Source organism: Salmo trutta, chromosome 30 (genome assembly GCF_901001165.1).
Source record: "Salmo trutta chromosome 30, fSalTru1.1, whole genome shotgun sequence".
Lineage (NCBI taxonomy): Eukaryota > Metazoa > Chordata > Actinopteri > Salmoniformes > Salmonidae > Salmo > Salmo trutta.
The window spans coordinates 26,987,795-27,013,092 of NC_042986.1; the positions used below are offsets into that span (position 1 = coordinate 26,987,795).

Below are 25,298 nucleotides of genomic sequence, written 5' to 3' on the forward strand. Positions count from 1 at the left end.
CCTCATTGTCCTGAGGAAAGAAATCTGTGTGTTTATTGCCAATTTTAACTGCACACTTGTCGTGTACATTGCTTTTATTATGTCATAGGTTTTTCCCCCAACACTGCTTTCTAGCAATATGTCTAGCGGATCCTTATGCCAAATTGAGTACATTTAAAAAAAGAATAAACAAACCTTGAGGGTGTCTCAACGTCAACAGTGAAGAGGCGACTCCGGGATGCTGGCCTTTTAGGCAGAGTTCCTCTGTCCAGGGTCTGTGTTATTTTGCCCATCTTAATCTTTTCTTGTTATTGGCCAGTCTGAGATATGGCTTTTTCTTTGCAACTCTGCCTAGAAGGCCAGCATCCCGGAGTCGCTGTCACAGTATCTAACGAAGGTGGCGCCCCTCCTCGGTCGGGCGGCGCTCGCCGGTCGTCGTCGCCGGCCTATTAGCTGCCACCGATCGTTGTTTCTGTGTCTGTTGGTTTTGTCTGTCGATCCCGCACCTGTTTTGTGTTTTTCATTAGTGGGGGGTTATTTAATGTGTATTTTCAGTTGGGGTTCTCGTGCGGGATTGTTCGTTTGTTCATGAAGGACAGTTGTGTTATATCCGATTTAGGAAGTCATTATATTGCCGGGCTGCGCCCCGCGCGCTGTTTGTTTTTTTTGTGCGCTTCTTTGATTTCCTTTTTTTTTTTTGAGAAAAGTGTTTTCTCCTGGCGGACTTCGCCACTCGCCCTGTGCCCAACGGCTATTGCGACTGGTATTGCCTATTAAAACTCAGTTGCTCCGGCCCTCTGTCTCCTGCTCCTGATTTCATATATCCACTGGTCCTAGACGCTCGTGACAGTCGCCTCTTCACTGAGACTGGTGTTTTGCGGGTACTATTTAATGAAGCTGCCAGTTGAGGACTTGTGAGGCGTCTGTTTCTCAAATTAGACACTCTAATGTGCTTGTCCTCTTTCACCTCTCCTCTTTCACCTCTCCTCTTTCTCCTCTCCATCCTCTCCACTTTTTCCTATCCTCCCTTCTTTCTCCTCTCCTCTTTCTCCTCTCCTCTTTCACCTCTCTATCCTCTCCTCTCTATCCTCTCTTCTTTCTCCTCTCTATCCTCTCCTCTTTCTCCTCTCCTCTCTATCCTCTCCTCTTTCTCCTCTCCTCTTTCTCCTCTTTCACCTCTCTATCCTCTCTTCTTTCTCCTCTCTATCCTCACCTCTTTATCCTCTCCTCTCTATCCTCTCTATCCTCTCTTCTTTCTCCTCTCTATCCTCTCCTCTTTCTCCTCTTTCTCCTCTCCTCTTTCTCCTCTCTATCCTCTCTTCTTTCTCCTCTTTATCCTCTCCTCTTTATCCTCTCCTCTCTATCCTCTCCTCTTTCTCCTCTCCTCTTTCTCCTCTCCTCTTTCTCCTCTCCTCTCTATCCTCTCCTCTTTCTCCTCTCCTCTCTATCCTCTCCTCTCTATCCTCTCCTCTCTATCCTCTCCTCTCTATCCTCTCCTCTCTATCCTCTCCTCTTTCTCCTCTCCTCTCTATCCTCTCCTCTTTCTCCTCTCCTCTCTATCCTCTCCTCTTTCTCCTCTCCTCTCTATCCTCTCCTCTCTATCCTCTCCTCTTTCTCCTCTCTATCCCCTCCTCTTTCTCCTCTTTCTCCTCTCCTCTTTCTCCTCTCTATCCTCTCTTCTTTCTCCTCTTTATCCTCTCCTCTTTATCCTCTCCTCTCTATCCTCTCCTCTTTCTCCTCTCCTCTTTCTCCTCTCCTCTTTCTCCTCTCCTCTCTATCCTCTCCTCTTTCTCCTCTCCTCTCTATCCTCTCCTCTCTATCCTCTCCTCTCTATCCTCTCCTCTCTATCCTCTCCTCTCTATCCTCTCCTCTTTCTCCTCTCCTCTCTATCCTCTCCTCTTTCTCCTCTCCTCTCTATCCTCTCCTCTTTCTCCTCTCCTCTCTATCCTCTCCTCTCTATCCTCTCCTCTTTCTCCTCTCTATCCCCTCCTCTTTCTCCTCTCCTCTTTCTCCTCTCCTCTTTCTCCTCTTTCTCCTCTCCTCTCTATCCTCTCCTCTTTCTCCTCTCTATCCTCTCCTCTTTCTCCTCTTTCTCCTCTCCTCTCTATCCTCTCCTCTTTCTCCTCTTTCTCCTCTCCTCTCTATCCTCTCCTCTTTCTCCTCTCCTCTCTATCCTCTCCTCTCTATCCTCTCCTCTTTCTCCTCTCCTCTCTATCCTCTCCTCTTTCTCCTCTCTATCCCCTCCTCTTTCTCCTCTCCTCTTTCTCCTCTCCTCTTTCTCCTCTTTCTCCTCTCCTCTCCATACTCTCATCTTTCTCCTCTCTATCCCCTCCTCTTTCTCCTCTCCTCTTTCTCCTCTCTATCCTCTCCTCACTCTCCTCTTTTCTCCTCTCCTCTCTATCCTCTCCTCTCTATCCTCTCCTCTCTATCCTCTCCTCTCTATCCTCTCCTCTCTATCCTCTCCTCTTTCTCCTCTCCTCTCTATCCTCTCCTCTTTCTCCTCTCCTCTCTATCCTCTCCTCTTTCTCCTCTCCTCTCTATCCTCTCCTCTCTATCCTCTCCTCTTTCTCCTCTCTATCCCCTCCTCTTTCTCCTCTCCTCTTTCTCCTCTCCTCTTTCTCCTCTTTCTCCTCTCCTCTCTATCCTCTCCTCTTTCTCCTCTCTATCCTCTCCTCTTTCTCCTCTTTCTCCTCTCCTCTCTATCCTCTCCTCTTTCCTCCTCTTTCTCCATCTCCTCTCATCCTCTCCTCTTTCTCCTCTCCTCTCTATCCTCTCCCTCTCTATCCTCTCCTCTTTCTCCTCTCCTCTCTATCCCCTCCTCTTTCTCCTCTCTCCCTCCTCTTTCTCCTCTCCTCTTTCTCCTCTCCTCTTTCTCCTCTTTCTCCTCTCCTCTCCATACTCTCATCTTTCTCCTCTCTATCCCCTCCTCTTTCTCCTCTCCTCTTTCTCCTCTCTATCCTCTCCTCACTCTCCTCTTTCTCCTCTCCTCTCTATCCTCTCCTCTCTATCCTCTCCTCTCTATCCTCTCCTCTCTATCCTCTCCTCTCTATCCTCTCCTCTTTCTCCTCTCCTCTCTATCCTCTCCTCTTTCTCCTCTCCTCTCTATCCTCTCCTCTTTCTCCTCTCCTCTCTATCCTCTCCTCTCTATCCTCTCCTCTTTCTCCTCTCTATCCCCTCCTCTTTCTCCTCTCCTCTTTCTCCTCTCCTCTTTCTCCTCTTTCCTCCTCTCCTCTCTATCCTCTCCTCTTTCTCCTCTCTATCCTCTCCTCTTTCTCCTCTTTCTCCTCTCCTCTCTATCCTCTCCTCTTTCTCCTCTATCCTCTCCTCTTTCTCCTCTCCTCTCTATCCTCTCCTCTCTATCCTCTCCTCTTTCTCCTCTCCTCTCATCCTCTCCTCTTTCTCCTCTCTATCCCCTCCTCTTTCTCTCCTATCCCCTCCTCTTTCTCCTCTCCTCTTTCTCCTCTCCTCTTTCTCCTCTTTCTCCTCTCCTCTCCATACTCTCATCTTTCTCCTCTCTATCCCCTCCTCTTTCTCCTCTCCTCTTTCTCCTCTCTATCCTCTCCTCACTCTCCTCTTTCTCCTCTCCTCTTTCTCCTCTCCATCCTCTCCTCTTTCTCCTCTCCTCTTTCTCCTCTCCATAGTCTCCTCTTTCTCCTTTCCTATCCTGTCCTCTTTCTCCTCTCCTCTCCTCTCCTCCACAGTCCTCTCCTCTCTTAGAGTCACACTGACTATAGCAGGACATTTTCAGAGTCAAAGCAGACAGAGCAGCAGCAGTATGAGAGTGTTTTCACCTCAGTGAGATAGTGCTGAAGACAGTGGATGACATCCTCCACTCTATGACCTTTACTACAGCGGAATGTGTAAACACATAGGCACTGCAAACCTCTGCCCCTGTTAGTCTATGAGATTGGACCATCAAGGAATTACGTGTTGATCTAATGCTAACATTACTTTTTGGTAATATTAGTGTGGTTTTCTTTTTCCCTTCTAACCTGCCAATAGTGATATAAATAGACAAAGTGACATTGACTCAGCGCACAGTGAGTCGGTGTGTTTAGGCTATACACTGAGTATACAAAACATTAAGAACACCTGCTCTTTCCATGGCATAGACTGACCAGATGACTTGAGGTGAAAGCTATGATCCCTTATTGATGTCATTTGTTAAATCAGACTTCAAATCAGTGTAGATGAAGGGGAGGAGACAGGTTAAAGAAGGATTTTTAAGCCTTGAGACAATTGAGACATGGATTGTGTCTTGCAAGACAAAAGATTTAAGTGCCTTTGAATGAGGTATGGTACCAGGTTGGTGCCAGGCTCACCGGTTTGTGTCAAGAACTGCAACGCTGCTGTGTTTTTCACGCTCAACAGTTATCAAGAATGGTCCACCAACCAAAGGAAATTCAGCCAACTTGACACAACTGTGAGAAGCATTGGAGTCAACATGAGCCAGCATCCCTAAGGAACGCTTTTGACATCTTGTAGAGTACATGCCCCCTAAACTTGAAGCTGTTCTGAGGGCAAAAAAGTGGGGGGTGCAACTCAATATTAGGAAGGTGTTCCTAATGTTTGGTATACTCAATGTATATGTGTGTGTGATTGTGCGACCTCACACAAATGCACACTCAATGAGGCCACAAGAATGCCAAGCCACGAGGGTTGACCTAAGAGAGCTCAGCTGTGCTCAAACACACACACACACACACACACACACACACACACACACACACACACACACACACACACAAACAGCTGAGATGACTCTGGTTCCCTCCTTTCTCCTGCTGTGCGATTTTACTATCGTCCATAAACAACAGCTAAGAATCAAAAGAGCCAAGGCAGCGATGACATGGGGATGACCCCCTCTCACCACTTCCCCCTAAAAACACCAATGTATTCTCACCCCCACCCCCTCGCCACCCAATTGCACCACCACCACACCAAAATACTCCCCCACCCCTCTCAGAAACCCCTTGCTTTCTCTTCCCTACCCCCTCGTCTCCACCCTTCTCCCCTTCACCCCTACACCCACCCCCCTCCTGAGAGCCCCGCTAAACCCCAGTCAATAAGTTAGGCCCTACTCAGCTCCAGGGCTTAGTCCTCCACCTAGGGCCCTCTTTCTCCTCCCACGGCCCGCGCAGGTGCAATCCCTCTGGGAAGAAAGCCAGACCTGTTCCCTTGTCCTGGAGAGCAACCGCCTGCCCCTCCACTGTAAAAGCTGTTTATCTGGGTGCAGCTGCATGTGAAAGTCGTTCTGGTCCCCCCAGTAGTATGGTAGTCATTAGAAGCAGGGCACAGCAGTGAAAGCCAAGCGGGCGCGTTTATGACTTCCTCTAGGAGGACGTGACTGGCGGTCGCAACGCTCGCCCCCACTTTTTTTGCACAAATACACACACTGTGTATATGTGTTTGTGTTTAGCTGTGTATGTGTGTGTTGGTGTGAGTCACTTGTCTCCTCTATGAACCCATCATGCTGAACAGTGGTGCTCCAGGCCTACTGTACTCTACAGTGGAGGAACACAAATACACTTCTACTTCAACACACACACACACACACACTAGGGTTTGGCGGTATTCAGATGTCCATACCGTCATACCATTTCTGTACCATACCGGGGTTAACTTTCACTACTATGCGGATGACACACAGCTGTACATTTCAATGAAACATGGTGAAGCCCCAAAATTGCCCTCGCTGGAAGCCTGTGTTTCAGACATAAGGCTGCAAACTTTCAACTTTTAAACTCGGACAAAACAGAGTTTGTTCTAGGTCCCAAGAAACAAAGAGATCTTCTGTTGAATCTGACAATTAATCTTGATGGTTGTACAGTCGTCTCAAATAAAACTGTGAAGGACCTTGGCGTTACTCTGGACCCTGATCTCTCTTTTGACGAACATATCAAGATTGTTTCATGGACAGCTTTTTTCCATCTGCGTAACATTGCAAAAATCTGAACTTTTCTGTCCAAAATTGATGCAGAAAAATGTATCCATGCTTTTGGTACTTCTAGGTTAGACTACTGCAATGCTACTTTCCGGCTACCCAGATAAAGCACTAAATAAACTTCAGTTAGTGCTAAATATGGCTGCTAGATTCCTGACTAGAACCCCAAAATTTGATCATATTACTCCAGTGCTAGCCTCCCTACACTGGCTTCCTGTTAAGCCAAGGGCTGATTTCAAGGTTTTACTGCTAACCTACAAAGCATTACATGGGCTTGCTCCTACCTATCTTTCCGATTTGGTCCTGCCGTACATACCTACACGTACGCTACGGTCACAAGATGCAGGCCTCCTAATTGTCCCTAGAATTTCTAAGCAAACAGCTGGAGGCAGGGCTTTCTCCTATAGAGCTCCATTTTTATGGAATGGTCTGCCTACCCATGTGAGAAACGCAGACTCGGTCTCAACCTTTAAGTCTTTATTGAAGACTCATCTCTTCAGTAGGTAGTCTGAATTTAAGTATGCTCTCTCTAATTCTCTCTTTCTTTCTTTCTCTCTCTCGGGGGACCTGAGCCCTAGGACCATGCCTCAGGACTACCTGGCACGATGACTTCTTGCTGTCCCCAGTCCACCTGGCCGTGCTGCTGCTCCAGTTTCAACTGTTCTGCCTGCGGCTATGGAACCCTGACCTGTTCACCGGACGTGCAACCTGTCCCAGACCTGCTGTTTTCAACTCTCTAGAGACAGCAGGAGCGGTAGAGATACTCTCAATGATCGGCTATGAAAAGCCAACTGACATTTACTCCTGAGGTGCTGACCTGTTGCACCCTTGACAACTACTGTGATTATTATTATTTGACCATGCTGGTCATTTATGAACATTTGAACATCTTGGCCATGTTCTGTTATAATCTCCACCTGGCACAGCCAGAAGAGGACTGGCCACCCCTCATAGCCTGGTTCCTTTCTAGGTTTATTCCTAGGTTTTGGCCTTTCTAGGGAGTTTTTCCTAGCCACCGTGCTTCTACACCTGCATTGCTTGCTGTTTGGGGTTTTAGGCTGGGTTTCTGTACAGCACTTTGAGATATCAGCTGATGTAAGAAGGGCTATATAAATAAATTTGATATTACCGGAAGTGCACACAAGGCGCATTATTTCAACAACAATATATATATATATATATATATATAGATTTTTTGGACGCACAAAACAATTTAGTCAACAGGGATCTTGATCCAGGAGGGATTTGAACTTCTCTGCTGTAACCACTTAGCTAGCAAGTTAGCATACCAAATGCATAGCTGGTGTCCTGAGCTTTGATATAATTTATTTGACACATCTTAGATTTCTTCTAGTTATATTTAACTTATAAATTATATAAGCAGTGGCGTAGCACGCAACCCCGCAGCCCCCACAAGGCGGGGATGCCCCCAACCCCCCCAAAAATATAAATACATAAAAAAATCTATATATATTTTTTTTTACAGTATTGAAAATAATACCGTCAGTATTTTGACACACACACACACACACACACACACACACACACACACACACACACACACACACACACACACACACACACACACACACACACACACACACATCCTTGATACACCTGCAGCCCACACAGACACACTGTCACGACTTCCGCCAAAGTCGGCTCCTCTCCTTGTTCGGGCGGCGTTCGGTGATCGACGTCACCGGCTTTCTAGCCATCGCCGCTTCATTTTTCATACTCCCATTTGTTTTGTCTTTGTCACGGTTGTCGTAGGAAGGAGCGGACCAAAGTGCAGCGTGTGTGTCATTCCACATTTTATTTTCACTGTGAAACTATGCAATACATACAAAATAAACTGACTGAACAAAAACAACAAACTGTGACGAAGAGTTAACATACACGCACTCCAAATCAATCTCCCACAAACCCAGGTGGGAAAAACACCTACTTAAGTATGATCTCCAATTAGAGACAATGATGACCAGCTGCCTCTAATTGGAGATCATCCCAAACAAAACCCAACATAGAAATACAAAACTAGAACATAACAACATAGAAAAACTAAACTAGAAACCCCCCCCTGTCACGCCCTGACCTACTCTACCATAGAAAATAACAGCTTTCTATGGTCAGGATGTGACAGTCTTGTTCCATACACACCTGGTTTTCATTCCCTAATGATACTGAATGTATTTAGTCCTCTGTTCCCCTCCATGTCTTTGTGTGAAATTGTTTTGATGTTATGTGTGTATTGTTACGCGCCAGACTTTTGTTTATTGTTCCGTGTTTTGGGCACGTTGTATGTACTTCTGTGCTTTCGTTTGGACCGGAATTAAAAGTGCGCCTGTTAACTACACTCTGCTCTCCTGCACCTGACTTTGCCTCCAGCACACACCTGTAACACACACTGGATGTGTAAACAGCCTTCATGTCATGTGTGTCAATGCAAAATAATGATGGACGTCTCTGATCCATAATTAGTTATACACACACGCCTATGCAAAGACACTAACACACAACACCACACAGAAGCATGACTTTAAATAACTTTAATGGAACGTGAACACATGAACGCTTCAGTCACCAGCCAACTCCCATTCTGTTAGCAAATTTGGGAATGAAACAATCCTGCTATCTCAACACAGATGTATGCCTTTTAACAAGATGCTGGATGTGGTTATGATCTGGTTATGGTGTGGATGGGGAGATCAAAACCACATTGTTTGTCCCCAGATTGAAGCCCCACACATGGACAGACCACAACAGAGCTACAATGATGAGGTCCCTTCTAAAAACATTCAGTACTGCACACACCTGGCATGCAGAAGAAGGTTACCATCAATACATTCTCAATAAAGAGTGAACCCATTTCTGGAACACTGCCCAATGTGGTCATGCGCTCCAGCTTCAATGCTCTCTCATAGAGACCGTGCCTAAAATAAATCTGTGTATATCCTATATCAAGGCCCAGACTATCCCAGCTCCTCTCCTCTTCATGAGGGAAAGAGCTGCATTACCCACCCCCAACCATGGACAAAATATCTCTCAACAACACCCATCGGTGCAGGCTGAAATCCTGCTGTTCTCTTTCAAAACTCACATAACCAATGCAAGAATGTTTTCTTTTCTCTCTCCCTCTCTCTCTCAACCTATTCTCTCTCTCCCCACAGCTGTTGCTCCCCCAATCTCCTCTTCCCCCTCCACTCTTGCCTCTCCTCCCCCTCTCCCTCTGGGCCACTGGACCCCAGACACTTCCCCCGACACCTCTCTCTCCGGAGCAACAGGAGACAGAACTGACAGGTCACATTAGCTCAAGTGTCTGTTCAACATCCTCACACCAGTCAATCCTGCACCGCTCACTTCCGCTAGACAACGGGGGGCAGCTCACCCCTTACTCCTCAACCCCCCCCCGCCACCTCACCCTCTTACCCCTCTCCCTAACAGAGATGTCCCACCACCATCACCTCTCCCTCCCACCTCCCACCACTGCCTATTATAGTGCCTGACAACCTCAACCAGGACACACACGGAAGCACGGAAGCACACACGCACGCGCACACACACACAGGCCCAGGTGTAGGAAGGTGGGGAGATGTAGAGAGGGTGAGGTGGAAGTCAGTCCATTCAGGTTACAGTCAGAACCCTCACATGGTTCATAAAGGGATTATAATGCTTTGTAGGGTCAGCCTTAATCTCCTTATCACACACTCTAACCTGGGAAGGACTGACTGGAGCACTGCAATTACCTCAGCCCACCTCCCTCTATCTCTCTCTTTCGTTCACTTTTTCGCTCTGAGTCTCTCTCTCTTTCTTTCTCTCTCTTTCTTTCACTTTTTCTGTCTGAGTCTCTCTCTCCCTTTCTTTCTTTCTTTCTTTCTTTCTTTCACCTTTTCTCTCTGAGTCTCTCTCTCTCTCTCTCTCATCCTCCTGCAGAAGATGTTGATGCAGACCCTCCACCAATGTTTTAAAATGTGGTACAAAAAAACTAAAACGTGTCACATTTTCCATAACCTACAGAGAGAGGGAGGGGAAGAGAGAGATAAAGAGAGGAAGAGGATGTGTGTGTGTGTGTGTGTGTGTGTGTGTGTGTGTGTGTGTGTGTGTGTGTGTGTGTGTGTGTGTGTGTGTGTGTGTGTGTGTGTGCGTGCGTGCGTGCGTGCGTGCGTGCGAGAAAGAGAGAGAGAGGGACAGAGAGAGAGAGAGAGATAGAGGGAATGAGAGAGAGGGGGAGAAGGAGGGAGAGGGAAAGAGAAAGAGAGGGGGAATGAGAGAGAGGAGGGAGAGAGAAAGGGGGAGTTTGCTCAACATGTTGATCCTATAAAGAGGAGAAAAGGTTTGATCTCCCGGGTAACGGGTGACTGCCCACAGCAGAGTGATTACCGCGTTAGGAAACATCCTGCCCACTGGCGACTACTGATGACATCAGCGCTCTGCGATGTATTTATACTGCTGTAACCCCTGACAGCGCTGGCTGTCTGGGAAATGGCCACTCTTAAGACCCATTCAACACTGGATGCTGTGTGCGTGTGTGTGTTTGCGCTTGTGTGTGTTTCCGCCTGTGCATGTGAATGTATGTGTTTGCGCCTTTGTGCAGCAATTGAGTGATTCCTGGAACAAGGTGGTAGAAGAGGGTTAATGCATTTGCACTGGTAGAACGTATAGCCCTCAGAGAGCTCTGCGCCTGGGCAGTTGGTTGTGACCTCTCTCTCCTTCTTATTGTAACACACAGAAAGGAAGAGAGCCGTGGTGGAATCACTCTGCGTCCATAAACATGAGAGCTGGGTTTCCCCTCACGCTCCACTGCCTGTTACCACCACAGACCCACTGTAGGGATGGGGCTCCAACTACCTGGACTCATCTCCTAGACAAAATATCAACATCAACAAGAGATGTTTAACACATCTGCTGTAAGGTGACAATACATCAGAATTCCACATATTGGAGTTGCATTTCTAGACAAGCTGTACTTGAAGCTGTCTTCCAGTGGGTTGTTCTGTGGTGTGTCTCAACACATGTTGAGGGAGTTGGATAAAGGAGTGTACACTGTAACCAGCTATACTTCCTCTTGGTATCACCACTCTGAGAGACAGAACCACAGACATTCAGTTTTCCTCTCTTTTCTCATCTTCCCCCCCTTTTAACGTTCTTTAATTTAGAGGCCGCAGCCACCACACCCTTCTCAACCAGCCAAAACGCCTCTTATTATAGACCTCAGGAGATTTTACAAGCACACGTGCACAGCGCACACACACATACACACATGCACACACGCACGTCCATACACACACACACACTTACACATAGACACACATGAACACAGACACAGACAAATTTCCCCCCAAAACCCAGGGCGGCATCCCCTGCATACATGACAGGCACAATGGCACCCTCATTTAAAGAGCTTGTTGTTTGTTTAGTTTAATTATAACCATTCCCTTTCCAAATAAATGAAATAGTTGAGAGAGGGAAATGGTCCAACGTAAGGCCAACAGCTGTCGCCTTCCCAAATAAACACAAAACTGACATCAAATTCATATTTCACACTATACATTATATTTCGGCACTTATAAAAGCAGTTGCTTACTGTTGTTGCTTGGCTTTTACAAGCTTTGATTTGGCTGTTTGTGCCTGTTGGAGAATCTGTTAAGCCCTGTTTATACCTGCCTTTAACTTGCATTCCTGCCTTTGTCCTGATCTTGTCCACATTCTGATTGTGCCCACACTTTTAGACACGCGTAGACAATCAAAAGACACATTGTGATTTGATTGTGATCATATCATCCTGCCCACATCTGGAGGTAGTCAGACATGCATTGTCTGGATAACTTACAAGTGTAGACAGATCTGGACAGGGAAACCATTTAAATCATCATTATTCCAGTCTCTAAAATCACTGACAGTTGGCAACGTTGACTGATTACATCAATATGTGTCTTAAATCATTTGCATAAAGGAAATTACCAGGAAGTCTGGTCACAATGCAGACACAGTGGACAGATAATAGACACATTTTAATACTACGTATAGACACATTTCTGGAAATTTGGGCGCAATCACAAGATGGCGCCTACAGAGAGGGTTGCCTCGCTTCTTGTCCTTAGGAAACTTTGCAGTATTTTGTTTTTTTATGTATTATTTCCTACATTGCTAGCCCAGAAAATCTTCAATGTTATTACGTACAGCCGGGAAGAACTATATCAGAGTGACGTCAACTTACCAGCACTACGACCAGGAATGCAACTTTCCTTTGTCCGACCCACCCAGGGCATTTGAACTGATTCCAGAGACTGACCCAAAACAACGCCGCCGGAGAAGAGGTAGACGGAGTGGTCTTCTGGTCAGACTTCGGAGGCGTACACATCACCCACTGCTTCCGAGTATATTACTCGCAAATGTCCAGTCTCTAGATAACAACGTAGACAAAATTAGGACAAGGGTTGCTTTCCAGAGAGACATCAGAGATTGTAACATACTCTGTTTCACGGAAACATGGCTCTCTCGGGATATGCTGTCGGAGTTGATACAGCCACCTGGATTCTTTGTGCGTCGCGCCGACAGGAATAAACATCTCTCTGGGAAGAAGAAGGGCGGGGTGTATGTTTCATGATTAACATCTCATGGTGTAATTGTAACAACATACAGGAACTCAAGTCCTTTTGTTTACCTATCCTAGAATTCCTTCCAATCAAATGCCCACCGTGTTATCTCCCAAGGGAATTCTCCTCGGTTATTGTCACAGCCGTGAATATCCCCCCTCGAGCCGATACCATGACAGCCCTCAAGGATCTTCACTGGACTTTATGCAAACTGGAAACCATATATCCTAAGGCTGCATTTATTGTTGCTAGGGATTTTAACAAAGCAAATTTGAGAACAAGACTACCTAAATTCTACCAGGATATTGACTGTAGCACTCGCACTGGTAAAACACTGGATCAATACTACTCTAACTTCCGCGATGCAAACAAGGCCCTCCCCCGCCCTCCTTTCGGCATATCGGACCACGACTCCATTTTGCTCCTCCCTTCCTATAGACAGAAACTCAAACAGGATGTACCCGTGCTAAGGACTGTTCAACGCTGGTCTGACCAATCAGAGTCCACGCTTCAAAATTGTTTTGATCACGCGGAATGGGACATGTTCCAGGTAGACTCAGAGAATAATATTGACGTATACGCTGATTCGGTGAGTAAGTTTATAAGGAAGTGCATAGGAGATGTTGTACCTACTGTGACTATTAAAACCTACCCTAACCAGAAATCGTGGATAGATGGCGGCATTCGCACAAAACTGAAAGTGCGAACCAGCACATTTAACCATGGAAAGGTGACTGGGAATATGTCCGAATACAAACAGTGTAGTTATTCCCTCCGCAAGGCAATCAATCAAACAAGCGAAATGCCAGTACAGAGACATTCAACAGCTCAGACATGAGACGTATGTGGCAGGGTCTACAGACAATCATGGACTACAAAAGGAAAATCAGCCACGTCAAGGACACCGACGTCTTGCTTCCAGACAAACTAAACACCTTCTTTACCCGCTTTGAGGATAATACAATGCCACCGACACAGCCCGCTACCAAGGACTGTGGGCTCACCTTCTCCGTGGCCGATGTGAGCAAGACATTTAAATGTGTTAACCCTCGCATGGCTACCGGCCCAGGCGGCATCCCTAGCCGCGTCCTCAGAGCATGCGCAGACCAGCTGGCTGGTGTGTTTACGGACATATTCAATCTCTCCCTATGCCAGTCTGCTGTCCCCACATGCTTCAAGATGGCCACCATTGTTCCTGTACCCAAGAAAGCAAAGGTAACTGAACTAAATGACTATCGCCCCGTAGCACTCACTTCTGTCATCATGAAGTGCTTTGAGAGGCTAGTCAAGGATCATATCACCTCCACCGTACCTGTCACCCTAGACCCACTTCAATTTTCTTACCACCCCAATAGGTCCACAGACGATGCAATCGCCATCACACTGCACACTGCCCAATCCCATGTGGGCAAGAGGAATGCCTACTTCAGAATGCTGTTCATTGACTATAGCTCAGCATTCAACACCATAGTACCCTCCAAGCTCATCATTAAGCTTGAGGCCCTGGGTCTCAACCTTACCCTGTGCAATTGGGTCCTGGACTTCCTGACGGGCCGCCCCCAGGTGGTGAACGTAGGAAACAACATCGCCACTTCGCTGATCCTCAACACTGGGGCCCACAAAGGTGCGTGCTCAGGCCCCTCCTGTACTCCCTGTTCACCCATGACTGCGTAGCCATGCACGCCTCCAAATCAATCATCAAGTTTGCGGACTACACAACAGTAGTAGGCCTGATTACCAACAACGATGAGACGGCCTACAGGGAGGAGGTGAGGGCCCTGGGAGTGTGGTGTCAGGAAAACAACCTCTCACTCAACGTCAACAAAACAAAGTAGATGATACCCACATCGACGGGACAGCAGTGGAGAATGTGGAAGGTTTTAAGTTCCTCGGTGTAAACATCATGTACAAACTGAAATGGTTTCACCCCCACAGACAATTTGGCTTGCCACCTAAAACACTCACAATTTTTACAAGCATTTCGCAACACTCGCAATAACATCTGCTAACCATGTGTATGTGACCAATACAATTTCATTTGATTTGAATCAGAATGTAGACAAGATCAGGACAAAGGACACATGTTAGCACCAGGTATAAACAGGGCTTTAGACATTACAGATTATTATTAATTTAGGCTAACACAATCTTCTGCTAGAACAACCAACACACTCTCCATCAGTGCTCCAGTATGGGCCATAGAGCAGAGTTCTGGCTCCATTTACTCTCAGATTCGAAAATGCTAATGAAGGAAACATCATGCAAAACTACAAAACCCTGTACGTCATCTCTAGCTGACACCTTTGCTAACAGGTATTGTGTCAATTTAAAACTTGCACAAAACAGTTCACAGAATTGTCCATTTAAAGAAATGTTGCCAATTTATTAACTACTACATTTAGCTCACATTAGATAGTTAATCCAGAGATTCTTACCTTTCCCTCGATTCGGTAGTCTCATCCAGATCATCATGAGATTTATAGTACTTTATGATAGCCACATTAGCAGAAAATTTGCATTTCATTTTTAGGGGAGGTAAATACAGGAGAATATACTGATAAAAGTCACCTTGTCCTAGAGAGATTTACACAGTTATCAAAACGTCATGGCAGGGTAAGCCTTCACAAAACACAGCCCTTATTGGAAGTGTTTCTAAAATCCCCTAAGGTAAAAATGAAGGGTGGAAAAATGATTGGAACCATTTCCCTGTTTGACTGCTAGGTTTTATGGGTATTATGACTCATACTGTTGTCCTCTATTATCATCACAATCCTATCATTTTCTCCAAGTCTGTCGCTCAAATTCAGGGATACTTTTCATTCTTTATCTTCTGCCCCCCTTCTCTCTCTCTCTCTAACCCCATTCTGATGTGTTTATGAGCAACCTCAGGGGTCAATTATGTCAGCAGCATACTCCTACAGTGAAAATTACCCATACTCAGCCTCAGAGAGAGAGAGAGAGAGAGAGACATGACTTAGAAAGCGTAGTGTTGTTGGCTGAAACATTCCTGGCCTTGAACGCACGTCGTCCGTCATTTCAGCCGAGCGAGAACACCCGCTACTCTGTACATCTGGGTCTTTTGACAACTCGCCACATTGTCAAGTCCCACCCGCAGGCTGTTTCATCACAACTCACAGCAAGTGTCTGGGACAGTCCAAGAGTGAGGAGATGCTGTGCATATCCAGATGTCAGTTTGTTTGGAGATCTACAGGTGAACATACAGTTCCAGGAGTTAAATAGAAAGGGAATGCAAGGACTTGACTTTGATAAATAATCCATGTGTTATGTGGTAGCCTAGCAGAAACTGTGTGTGTGTGGGGGGGGGGGGCATTATTTAGCTTCTCTGTGGTATGTTAAGTGCTTTAACTCTGCATGAAGCATTGAAAAAAGTGGAAAAGAGGACAGCAAAAACAGTCATTACCTGAAGGCAACAGTAACTACCTGAACCAACTATCACATTATTCTATCCCAGTTAGTTCTCTCCTGTCCAATGGGGGGCATTCAATATGCAATCTCTGACACAAATCAGCTCCAAAATGTATTGTAAACACTCTGTATGTGTGTGTGTGTCCACCAAGTAGTGACCACATAAATCAATGGGGAGGGAGGAAGAATAACACCTCCCAGTGTCAAAGCCAGGCCAGTAGGAGAACAGAGCTGATTGGACCTCAACAGAAAGACCATCCAACAGGCTTCAGCTCCAATCTACTGTTCCTAACCTGGCAGACAGAGAGAACTATCTCACACCCCAGAGAGCTTATAAAAGTCAGAGATGGATGGCTTCTGGGGCTGGTGTGTGTGTGTGTGTGTGTGTGTGTGTGTGTGTGTGTGTGTGTGTGTGTGTGTGTGTGTGTGTGTGTGTGTGTGTGTGTGTGTGTGTGTGTGTGTGTGTGTGTGTGTGTGTGTGTGTGAGAAAGTGTTGACATGTTTTGTGTCTCGCGGGTGGGAAGGTTTGATTCCCTAGAGTTAAGGGGCAGAGTTGGGGGTTGGAGAGAGGACACTAGGGAACACTGTTGGTGTAAGCTATGAAAGTTAGGAGGAGGTCAGTGTATTTTGGTAGGTTTAAGTGTGTGTGTGTGTGTGCGTGCGTGCATGCATGTGTGTGTATATGCGTTTGTGTGTTTTGGTATAGGGTGGTGCAAGGTGGGGAGGGAGGGTCAGACATGGCTGTGGTTGATATGAGAGGGACAGGGCTGGGGGACAGAGGGATGTGGGGAAGGGGTCTGTTGAATTGCGAGGAGATAGAGTTTCTGTGCACATCTGCTTTGGACTGCAGACGTAGAGAAACATCTGTATTAACCTCAGTCCCAAGGGCAGCCCACTGAGCACAGGCCTGCAAGGAGGCCAGGGAGAGAAGGAGCAAGAAGGGATGTGTGTGTGTGTGTGTGTGTGTGTGTGTGTGTGTGTGTGTGTGTGTGTGTGTGTGTGTGTGTCTGCCTACAGTACATACCATTTCAATCCTATTCCAACATCATCACTTCAGCACCCACACCATATACCCACCCCCACCTACTCACCAACTATTTCCCTGCTGCCACATCTACCTAGCATATACCATGTTCCATATTCCTTACAGCACCATGTTCCATATTCCTTACAGCACCATGTTCCATACTCCTTACAGCACCATGTCCATTTTCCTTACAGCACCATCTTCCATATTCCTTACAGCACCATGTTCCATATTCCTTACAGCACCATCTTCCATATACCTTACAGCACCATCTTCCACATTCCTTACAGCACCATATTCCTTACAGCACCATGTCCATATTCCTTACAGCACCATCTTCCATATTCCTTACAGCACCATCTTCCATATTCCTTACAGCACCATGTCCCATATTCCTTACAGCACCATGTTCCATATTCCTAACAGCACCATGTCCCATATTCCTTACAGCACCATGTTCCATATTCCTTACAGCACCATGTTCCATATTCCTTACAGCACCATGTCCCATATTCCTTACAGCACCATGTTCCATATTCCTAACAGCACCATGTCCCATATTCCTTACAGCACCATGTTCCATATTCCTTACAGCACCATGTTCCATATTCCTTACAGCACCATGTCCCATATTCCTTACAGCACCATGTTCCATATTCCTTACAGCACCATGTCCCATATTCCTTACAGCACCATGTCCCATATTCCTTACAGCACCATGTTCCATATTCCTTACAGCACCATGTCCCATATTCCTTACAGCACCATGTTCCATACTCCTTACAGCACCATGTTCCATACTCCTTACAGCACCATGTCCCATATTCCTTACAGCACCATGTTCCATATTCCTAACAGCACCATGTTCCATATTCCTTACAGCACCATGTCCCATATTCCTTACAGCACCATGTTCCATATTCCTTACAGCACCATGTTCCATATTCCTTACAGCACCATGTTCCATATTCCTTACAGCACCATGTCCCATATTCCTTACAGCACCATGTTCCATATTCCTTACAGCACCATGTCCCATATTCCTTACAGCACCATGTTCCATATTCCTTACAGCACCATGTCCCATATTCCTTACAGCACCATGTTCCATATTCCTTACAGCACCATGTTCCATATTCCTTACAGCACCATGTTCCATATTCCTTACAGCACCATGTTCCATATTCCTTACAGCACCATGTTCCATATTCCTTACAGCACCATGTTCCATACATCAACACCAATAAGTTAATGCTATGACTTCTAGGGATTTAGATGTATGACTCCAACATGACTGTAACTCCAACATAACTGTGACGTGACAGCAAGCGTTTCCAAGCATGCAGGCATGAGTGTGTGTGATAATGTGCGCGAGCATGTGCATGCATGTGTAAATGTATGTATGTGTAAATGTGTGTGTGTGTGTGTGTGTGTACAGCAGTGGAGTAACACAATGCTGTCTCAATGCAAAACCCTCTAATAAATCCAAACTTCCAAACATGCCAATTCAAGCCTCTTTTTTGACCTGCCCGCTAACACACACCATTAAACCTAAACGGGCTGCCAACTCTGTGCCACCGCCCAGGGGGTGGTGAGGGGGTGAGGGGGGTGGCAGGGGGGCAGGTGGTGCCCTGTGGTGTCACCATGGTAACAGATGGAATCCTTCTCTCATCAAGACACACATCCACACACAGGACAAATATGAATCTAACTGAATCAAACAAATCCTTTTCTCTCAATAAAATAATATGTTATAACCCTTCAGACTTGTATCTAAATGTTTCAAACATGCTCTAGATTTCTTATGTTATGGGTTAGGAAAGGATGTATTTCAAATGCATCTATAAACAGTACAAAATGTATACTTATACTGCAAGTAAATATTGAATGCTTATGTACATATTGGCCCCAGGTCTAATGTTGCTAGGCCGACGTTAGAGCCAGCAGAGAGCAAGGAGACAAAAGAACTCACATCATTGTTTGTTTTTGAATTTAGTCAAATGTTTCACACATCTGGTGCGGATTAATAGCAGCAGAGCATTTGGACAATGAAAACGCACTGCAGCTGTACACCTTTTTTTAAATAATCTGAACTTTGCTCACATGTGTGTTCGCATTGTAGCCAAACTCAATGCTTTATTTTACGACGTCCCTCCTCTGAGTGTGTAGTCAGAACAGCTGACTTCCAGCAGGACTATTAGACACCCAGGGACCTATCAGCATAGCTCTGGGGACCTATCAGCATGGCTCTGGGGACCTATCAGCATGGCTCTGGGGACCTATCAGCATGGCTCTGGGGACCTATCAGCATGGCTCTGGGGACCCATCAGCATAGCTCTGGGGACCTATCAGCATAGCTCTGGGGACCTATCAGCATGGCTCTGGGGACCTATCAGCATGGCTCTGGGGACCTATCAGCATGGCTCTGGGGACCTATCAGCATGGCTCTGGGGACCTATCAGCATGGCTCTGGGGACCTATCAGCATAGCTCTGGGGACCTATCAGCATAGCTCTGGGGACCTATCAGCATGGCTCTGGGGACCTATCAGCATGGCTCTGGGGACCTATCAGCATGGCTCTGGGGACCTATCAGCATGGCTCTGGTTACTGGAATGCCAGAGAGCAAACAAGCACTGTTTCATTTTTCTTTATACACACACATGGATACACGCGAGTTTGTAAGCGCATACAAACACACACGCATACTCGACGCAGGCAGGCATGCACGCAGACAGACACACACACACACTTTCTCACCGCCTCAGGCTACGGTAATCCTTGCATGATTCCATGACTCCAGCAGGGCATAGCAGGAAGCCATGACTAAACACACCTGATAACACATTACTGTAAGACATTAAAATCCAGAGCTGGAAAACAGACCATAAATACCCCACGCCAATGATGCCACTATTCACTGACCTGTGAGATGCACATAGTAGACGTGGAAGTCACCCTGCTGCCCTGTGGTGTGTGAGACCGAGTGGGCATCCGTGTGTGGAAAACGGGTTTGTTTGTGTGTGTGTGTGTGTGTAAGTGCTTGACTTCCCTTTGCCATGCCAGCCCAGCCAAGCAGCCCAGAGCTCTGGAAGCTGTGGTTTGTTGAAGGGGAAATTACTTAATTCACTGTGGCTGAGGGCTAATGCACTGGGGACTGCTGGGACCATATCAAATAATTACCCAAAGGGAGGTGTGTGTGTGTGTGTGTGTGTGTGTGTGTGTGTGTGTGTGTGTGTGTGTGTGTGTGTGTGTGTGTGTGTGTGTGTGTGTGTGTGTGTGTGTGTGTGTGTGTGTGTGTGTGTGTGTGTGTGTGTGTGAAATGGTATGTGTGCTTGGGTAAAGCGTCAATCATTCCAGCTGAGAGGACTACACATTGGGAGAACAAGAAAGACAGAAAGAGAGAGAAAGACAGAGAAAGACAGAGAAAAAAAGAGAGAGAAAGCGAGAGAACATTGCCACATACAGTATAACTCCTATAGACTGTCTCGTCAATATAACTCCTATATGCTGTGTAATAGGTTCATATCCCAAGCTAATGCTACAGAAAAAAAACATACAATTTCACACAGTGAGAGTGTTAGTAAGTGAGTTAGCGTGTGAGAGTTGGATGTTGAGCAGCACACACCCTGGGCCAAGGTGACTCATGTTGCGTGTAGATGTGTACATTCTGCATGTACACAGTAAGCCATTTACACAGCGGGCCTTTTAACTGAGGTGACTCAGATGGAGGAGAGGAGAGGAGAGGAGAAGAGGGGAGAGGAGAGGACATCTCTGGCCCTGGGGTCTTTCCCAAAGCAACACACCCATCCTGGGCCTGCCCTGGAAACCAACCTCAGAGCAGCTCAGATACACACTGACAACAGATCAGCTATCAGCAGGCCTGAGAACCGCTCAGATACACACTGACAACAGATCAGCTATCAGCAGGCCTGAGAACCGCTCAGATACACACTGACAACAGATCAGCTATCAGCAGGCCTGAGAACAGCTCAGATACACACTGACAACAGATCAGCTATCAGCAGGCCTGAGAACAGCTCAGATGCACACTGACAACAGATCAGCTATCAGCAGGCCAGAGAACAGCTCAGATACACACTGACAAAACATCAGCTATCAGCAGGCCTGAGAACAGCTCAGATACACACTGACAACAGATCAGCTATCAGCAGGCCTGAGAACAGCTCAGATGCACACTGACAACAGATCAGCTATCAGCAGGCCAGAGAACAGCTCAGATACACACTGACAACATATCAGCTATCAGCAGGCCTGAGAACAGCTCAGATACACACTGACAAAACATCAGCTAGAGGCAGGCCTGAGAACAGCTCAGATACACACTGACAACACAATTAGCTATAGGCAGGCCTGAGAACAACTCAGATACACACTGACAAAACAATTAGCTATAGGCAGGCCTGAGAACAGCTCAGATACACACTGACAAAACAATTAGCTATAGGCAGGCCTGAGAACAGCTCAGATATACTGTATACTAACAGATAATCTATCAGTTGCATATCATATCATGCTTTATCATGTAAGGTCATACAGCCATTCAATGACTTAACAAATCAGCTGCCCTGTGCACAATTCAATAAACAACACTCAGCAGCACTTAGCAATAATAAAACATCAGTTCCATGCCTTATAATCACTTTTTTGAATGGTCCTTTCAAATGATCTGCAGGTGCTCAAACAATCAGATTGTGCCAGCTGCAACGCTGTATTTAAACAGGGAGTAGGCCTTGACTTGAGTAGCCAGGAGGACACACACAGAGCAATGTCATGAGTCTAAATCTCGAATTATTCCCCTATGCTTGCTAACACACTCTCCCTACAAGACGTCTGTCAAGAATCAGGGTCATGCGGAACCACCAAACCTCTTCAATACCTCCCCTTTTCCTCATTCCCTTTTCTTTGCTCTTCTTCCCTCTCCCTCACTGGCACTTTGAGGGGACTATCATTGAAATCAGATAAACTCCTGTTGTCATAATATTTAAAAGCTAAAATGCCTCCCAGATACTTTTAGAAAACGCTTCCCAACCACCTCCAAGGCAGTTGGACGTTAGTCTAACAGAGGCCCCTTGGACATGACGGCATTTATGGAGCCTGACTTCTGAGGGTTCTAATTGTAGTGATTCAATGAAAAAGCATGTTGCGCTCTCATTTCCCCCTGCATAGGTCTTGAGTTAAGGCTAGAAAATAAGATCACTCACTCACACACTCTCTCACACACTCTCTCACACACTCTCTCACGTTCTCATATAAAGGCGTATGAATCAGCATTTCGATCTGGGGCTTGGATCAAGCCTGGCTCATATCTGATGGCATCACATAAGACTCAGGAAGAAGAGCACTGACTAAGAGGCCCATTCACGGACGAGACCCATGATGACATCAACAAGACACACATCCACTTTATCCAAATGAGTGACACAGACCATTTGATATATGGTAAGAGGAACCCAATATGGCATCAGGGGAATCCAACCTTCCCTGCAGAGAGGAGAAAAGGCTTCTGTGCTGCTCGGTAACCATATTACCAGGCCTCAACCAATAACAGTCACTGTGAGCTGAGTGGAAGTGACTCTGGACAAACACTCCAACATTAATTGTATTAGGGCTTTGTTCACAAGCCGCAAGTCACAGAACAAGCGTAGAAATCTCTAGGCGAGAAAGGGTCTTGATTACACAAGATGGGTTCAGCTATAATATTATTTATTTTGTTTGCCCCAAATCAAAAAATGCTCTCTTGTTGATGTGAAACATCTTTGTTATGATTGAATGTCTTGTTTATGGATCACAGACTAAGAAAATAAGGCCAATAGTAATATCAGAGTGCTCATTTCTCCTATGTTAGGAACTGTTTCTACTTGCCCCGTTGAAGTCTTCGGTTGCCTTCAAAATGGCACCCCATTCCCTACATAGTGTACTACATTTGACCAGGGCCCTGGAGCCCTATGTGGGCCTAGGTCAAAAGCAATGCACTATATAGGGATTTGGAATATTGTGCCTTTTCAGATGCAGCCTCAGTCTGGGAGTGTTAGGAAAAGAGAGAGTCCCTTGACTTTGCAAGGTTCTGCAGTCACATCAATCTGTGTCAAAATGCAGCATGTCCCTCTTTAATGATATAGTGCAGCAGAGGAAGCACTGTCACCTCCCACTTCGTTGCCAAAACCCTCCAACAATCATCCCTTCATCTCTCCAGGATTCATCACAAACTCCAGCTCCATTGAGCAATGATATTTCTTCTTGTATTCTTTGTTAATATTTGCCTTTTAACTTTCCTATAACCACACAAGTAGTACACTGAATATGTACTCTAGCCAGATCCCATGCTGCAGTGTGGTTTCCCTCTTCAAATTAATCACCAATACTCATCTTGACCCTCATTCATAAATGCAGTTGCTGTGATTGCATAATTTGTTGGCCAAATTGAATTATGATGGTGTGTTTATCTTTTCATAAATCCCCTGGCGTTGCCTGCTAATATTGTGATGATGGGCAGGCAGTAAAGCCTGGCTGGCTGTTGCTGCTGACAGTAATGGTAATCAGTAATGGAGCAGAATCTCAGGGGGATTTCACTAAGATGCACTAATTAGATAAGGAACGTGATTATGAAACAGGGCCAAAAAACCCACAGTCAACAACTGAGAGAAAACGTATATTCTAAGAGGGAAAGAGCATAGGCTATCCGAGACATGGCCCTTTTTCACGTGTTGAGATACAACAGATCATGCCCAACTCTGGAGATAGAATACAAACTGTTGAGGATGTTATTTTGTCGGGAATGCAAAACCTAAAGAGACCTAAGGAGACCAAGATGCACCTTGAACCTATTCTGTTGTTGACACTTGCTCATACTCCAGATAACAACAGTGGACTGAGTGACTGCAGGTTACATCATCTGTAGGGTTGAGCACCTGAACATTAGCTCAACGGACAGCTGTTTGACAGAGACAGACAAGACACTGGAATGTGACACTCTGGGATTCCTCAACTGGACCATTAACTCAATCGCAACACACTGTAAAGATGGACTACCTATTCTACAACTTGTATCTACACTGGATGGCTTTTCTTGTGCAGTGTGTGTGCTGTAGCCTGATAAAGTGCTTCTGCAGGACAAAGACCCAACATCCCCATGTGCAGACGAAAAAGCATGGTTGGTTCAATAGAAAATACATCTAACTTTCATTCTCCTGCTATGTGAAAATCCCAGTTGTCTTTTAAGGCCCATAAATCAGGAGGGCGATAAGTCTTAAGGACCCAGTGTAACTTACTTTAAAGTCATTAGATATTGCCTAAACATGGAACAGGGAACCTAAACAATGTCACTTGGTCTGTAAATCAATATTACTAAGGTTAACAGTTAAATCATTTGCAAATCGCCTTTACTCCAGTTTCACTCGTGTTATTACATATTGGTGTATATGTAATAAGATATGAGCAAATTGTTACATACACATTTAAGGCATGGCGCTTAGATATCCGCCGTGCAAAACCTCAGACGCTTAAGATGGAAAATCGAATACTGCATGGGCACATCATAATATGCACAAATGGCAAGGGGTGACATACCTAAATTGACAAAGCTCATAACCATGTCTGCGTCGTTTAGCAAGTTGTTGTCCTGTAGAGTTGCTATCGGCGGCCCCTGGGTGGTGAAGACGGGTTTGTATGGATAGGAGTACGCGTCCTCTTCCCCCTCCGTGGACATGGCATTGTACAGGTCCATCATGAACATTGGGGCCGCGTTGTGCTTCCCGTGGAGATGCGGTCGCGGCCGGTGTGGGAGCCCGAGTATCGAGAGGATTTCCCGCTGCATCTCCCTGCGCTCCTGGCTTTTCAGCCGCCGGTGGATGAAACTCGAGTGGACCTCATTGTCCAGGGTAAAGTTAGAAAATACTGTGTCCGCCAGGACGCAGTAGCCCCATACGAGGAACAAAGCAGGGGCACGTCTATCCAAAAATGAAACCATTTTGATGCCGTGCGTAATTGCGCTGAGTGCTCTAACCCAATACTTAAAATAAGGATATTGAACTTCGCAACATGTTTGTTCAATACCCGAATCATTGACGGCTCCTCATGTTGAGGGAAGAGTTCCCGATTGGAACATCAATTTCACTTAAACGTCCACTCTTATTGGATTGCCTTAAAATCCACTGATCTGTACAATTTTGAATTTCGATTATTTTGCCTTTACATCCAGCTACTCCGACCTCTCACTAGCCTGTCACTGTCTCCCTGGGTCACGCATAAACTGCAAGGTTGACAAGACGTGTTGCAGCGAGTGCGATGAGCCGAGCTCAGCAATCA

The 25,298-nt window shown here is 46.0% G+C and overlaps 1 protein-coding gene across 1 annotated transcript in view; it reads right to left on the reverse strand.

The window, feature by feature from the left end:
• Positions 1 to 25,298, reverse strand: part of LOC115168387 (bone morphogenetic protein 7-like) — a 52,831-nt gene extending 27,533 nt beyond the window's left edge. The window contains exon 1 of the mRNA XM_029723605.1: positions 24,561 to 25,298. Coding sequence (XP_029579465.1) covers positions 24,561 to 24,960 — 400 coding nt within the window. The 5' untranslated portion in view covers positions 24,961 to 25,298. The remainder of the gene's footprint in view (positions 1 to 24,560) is intronic.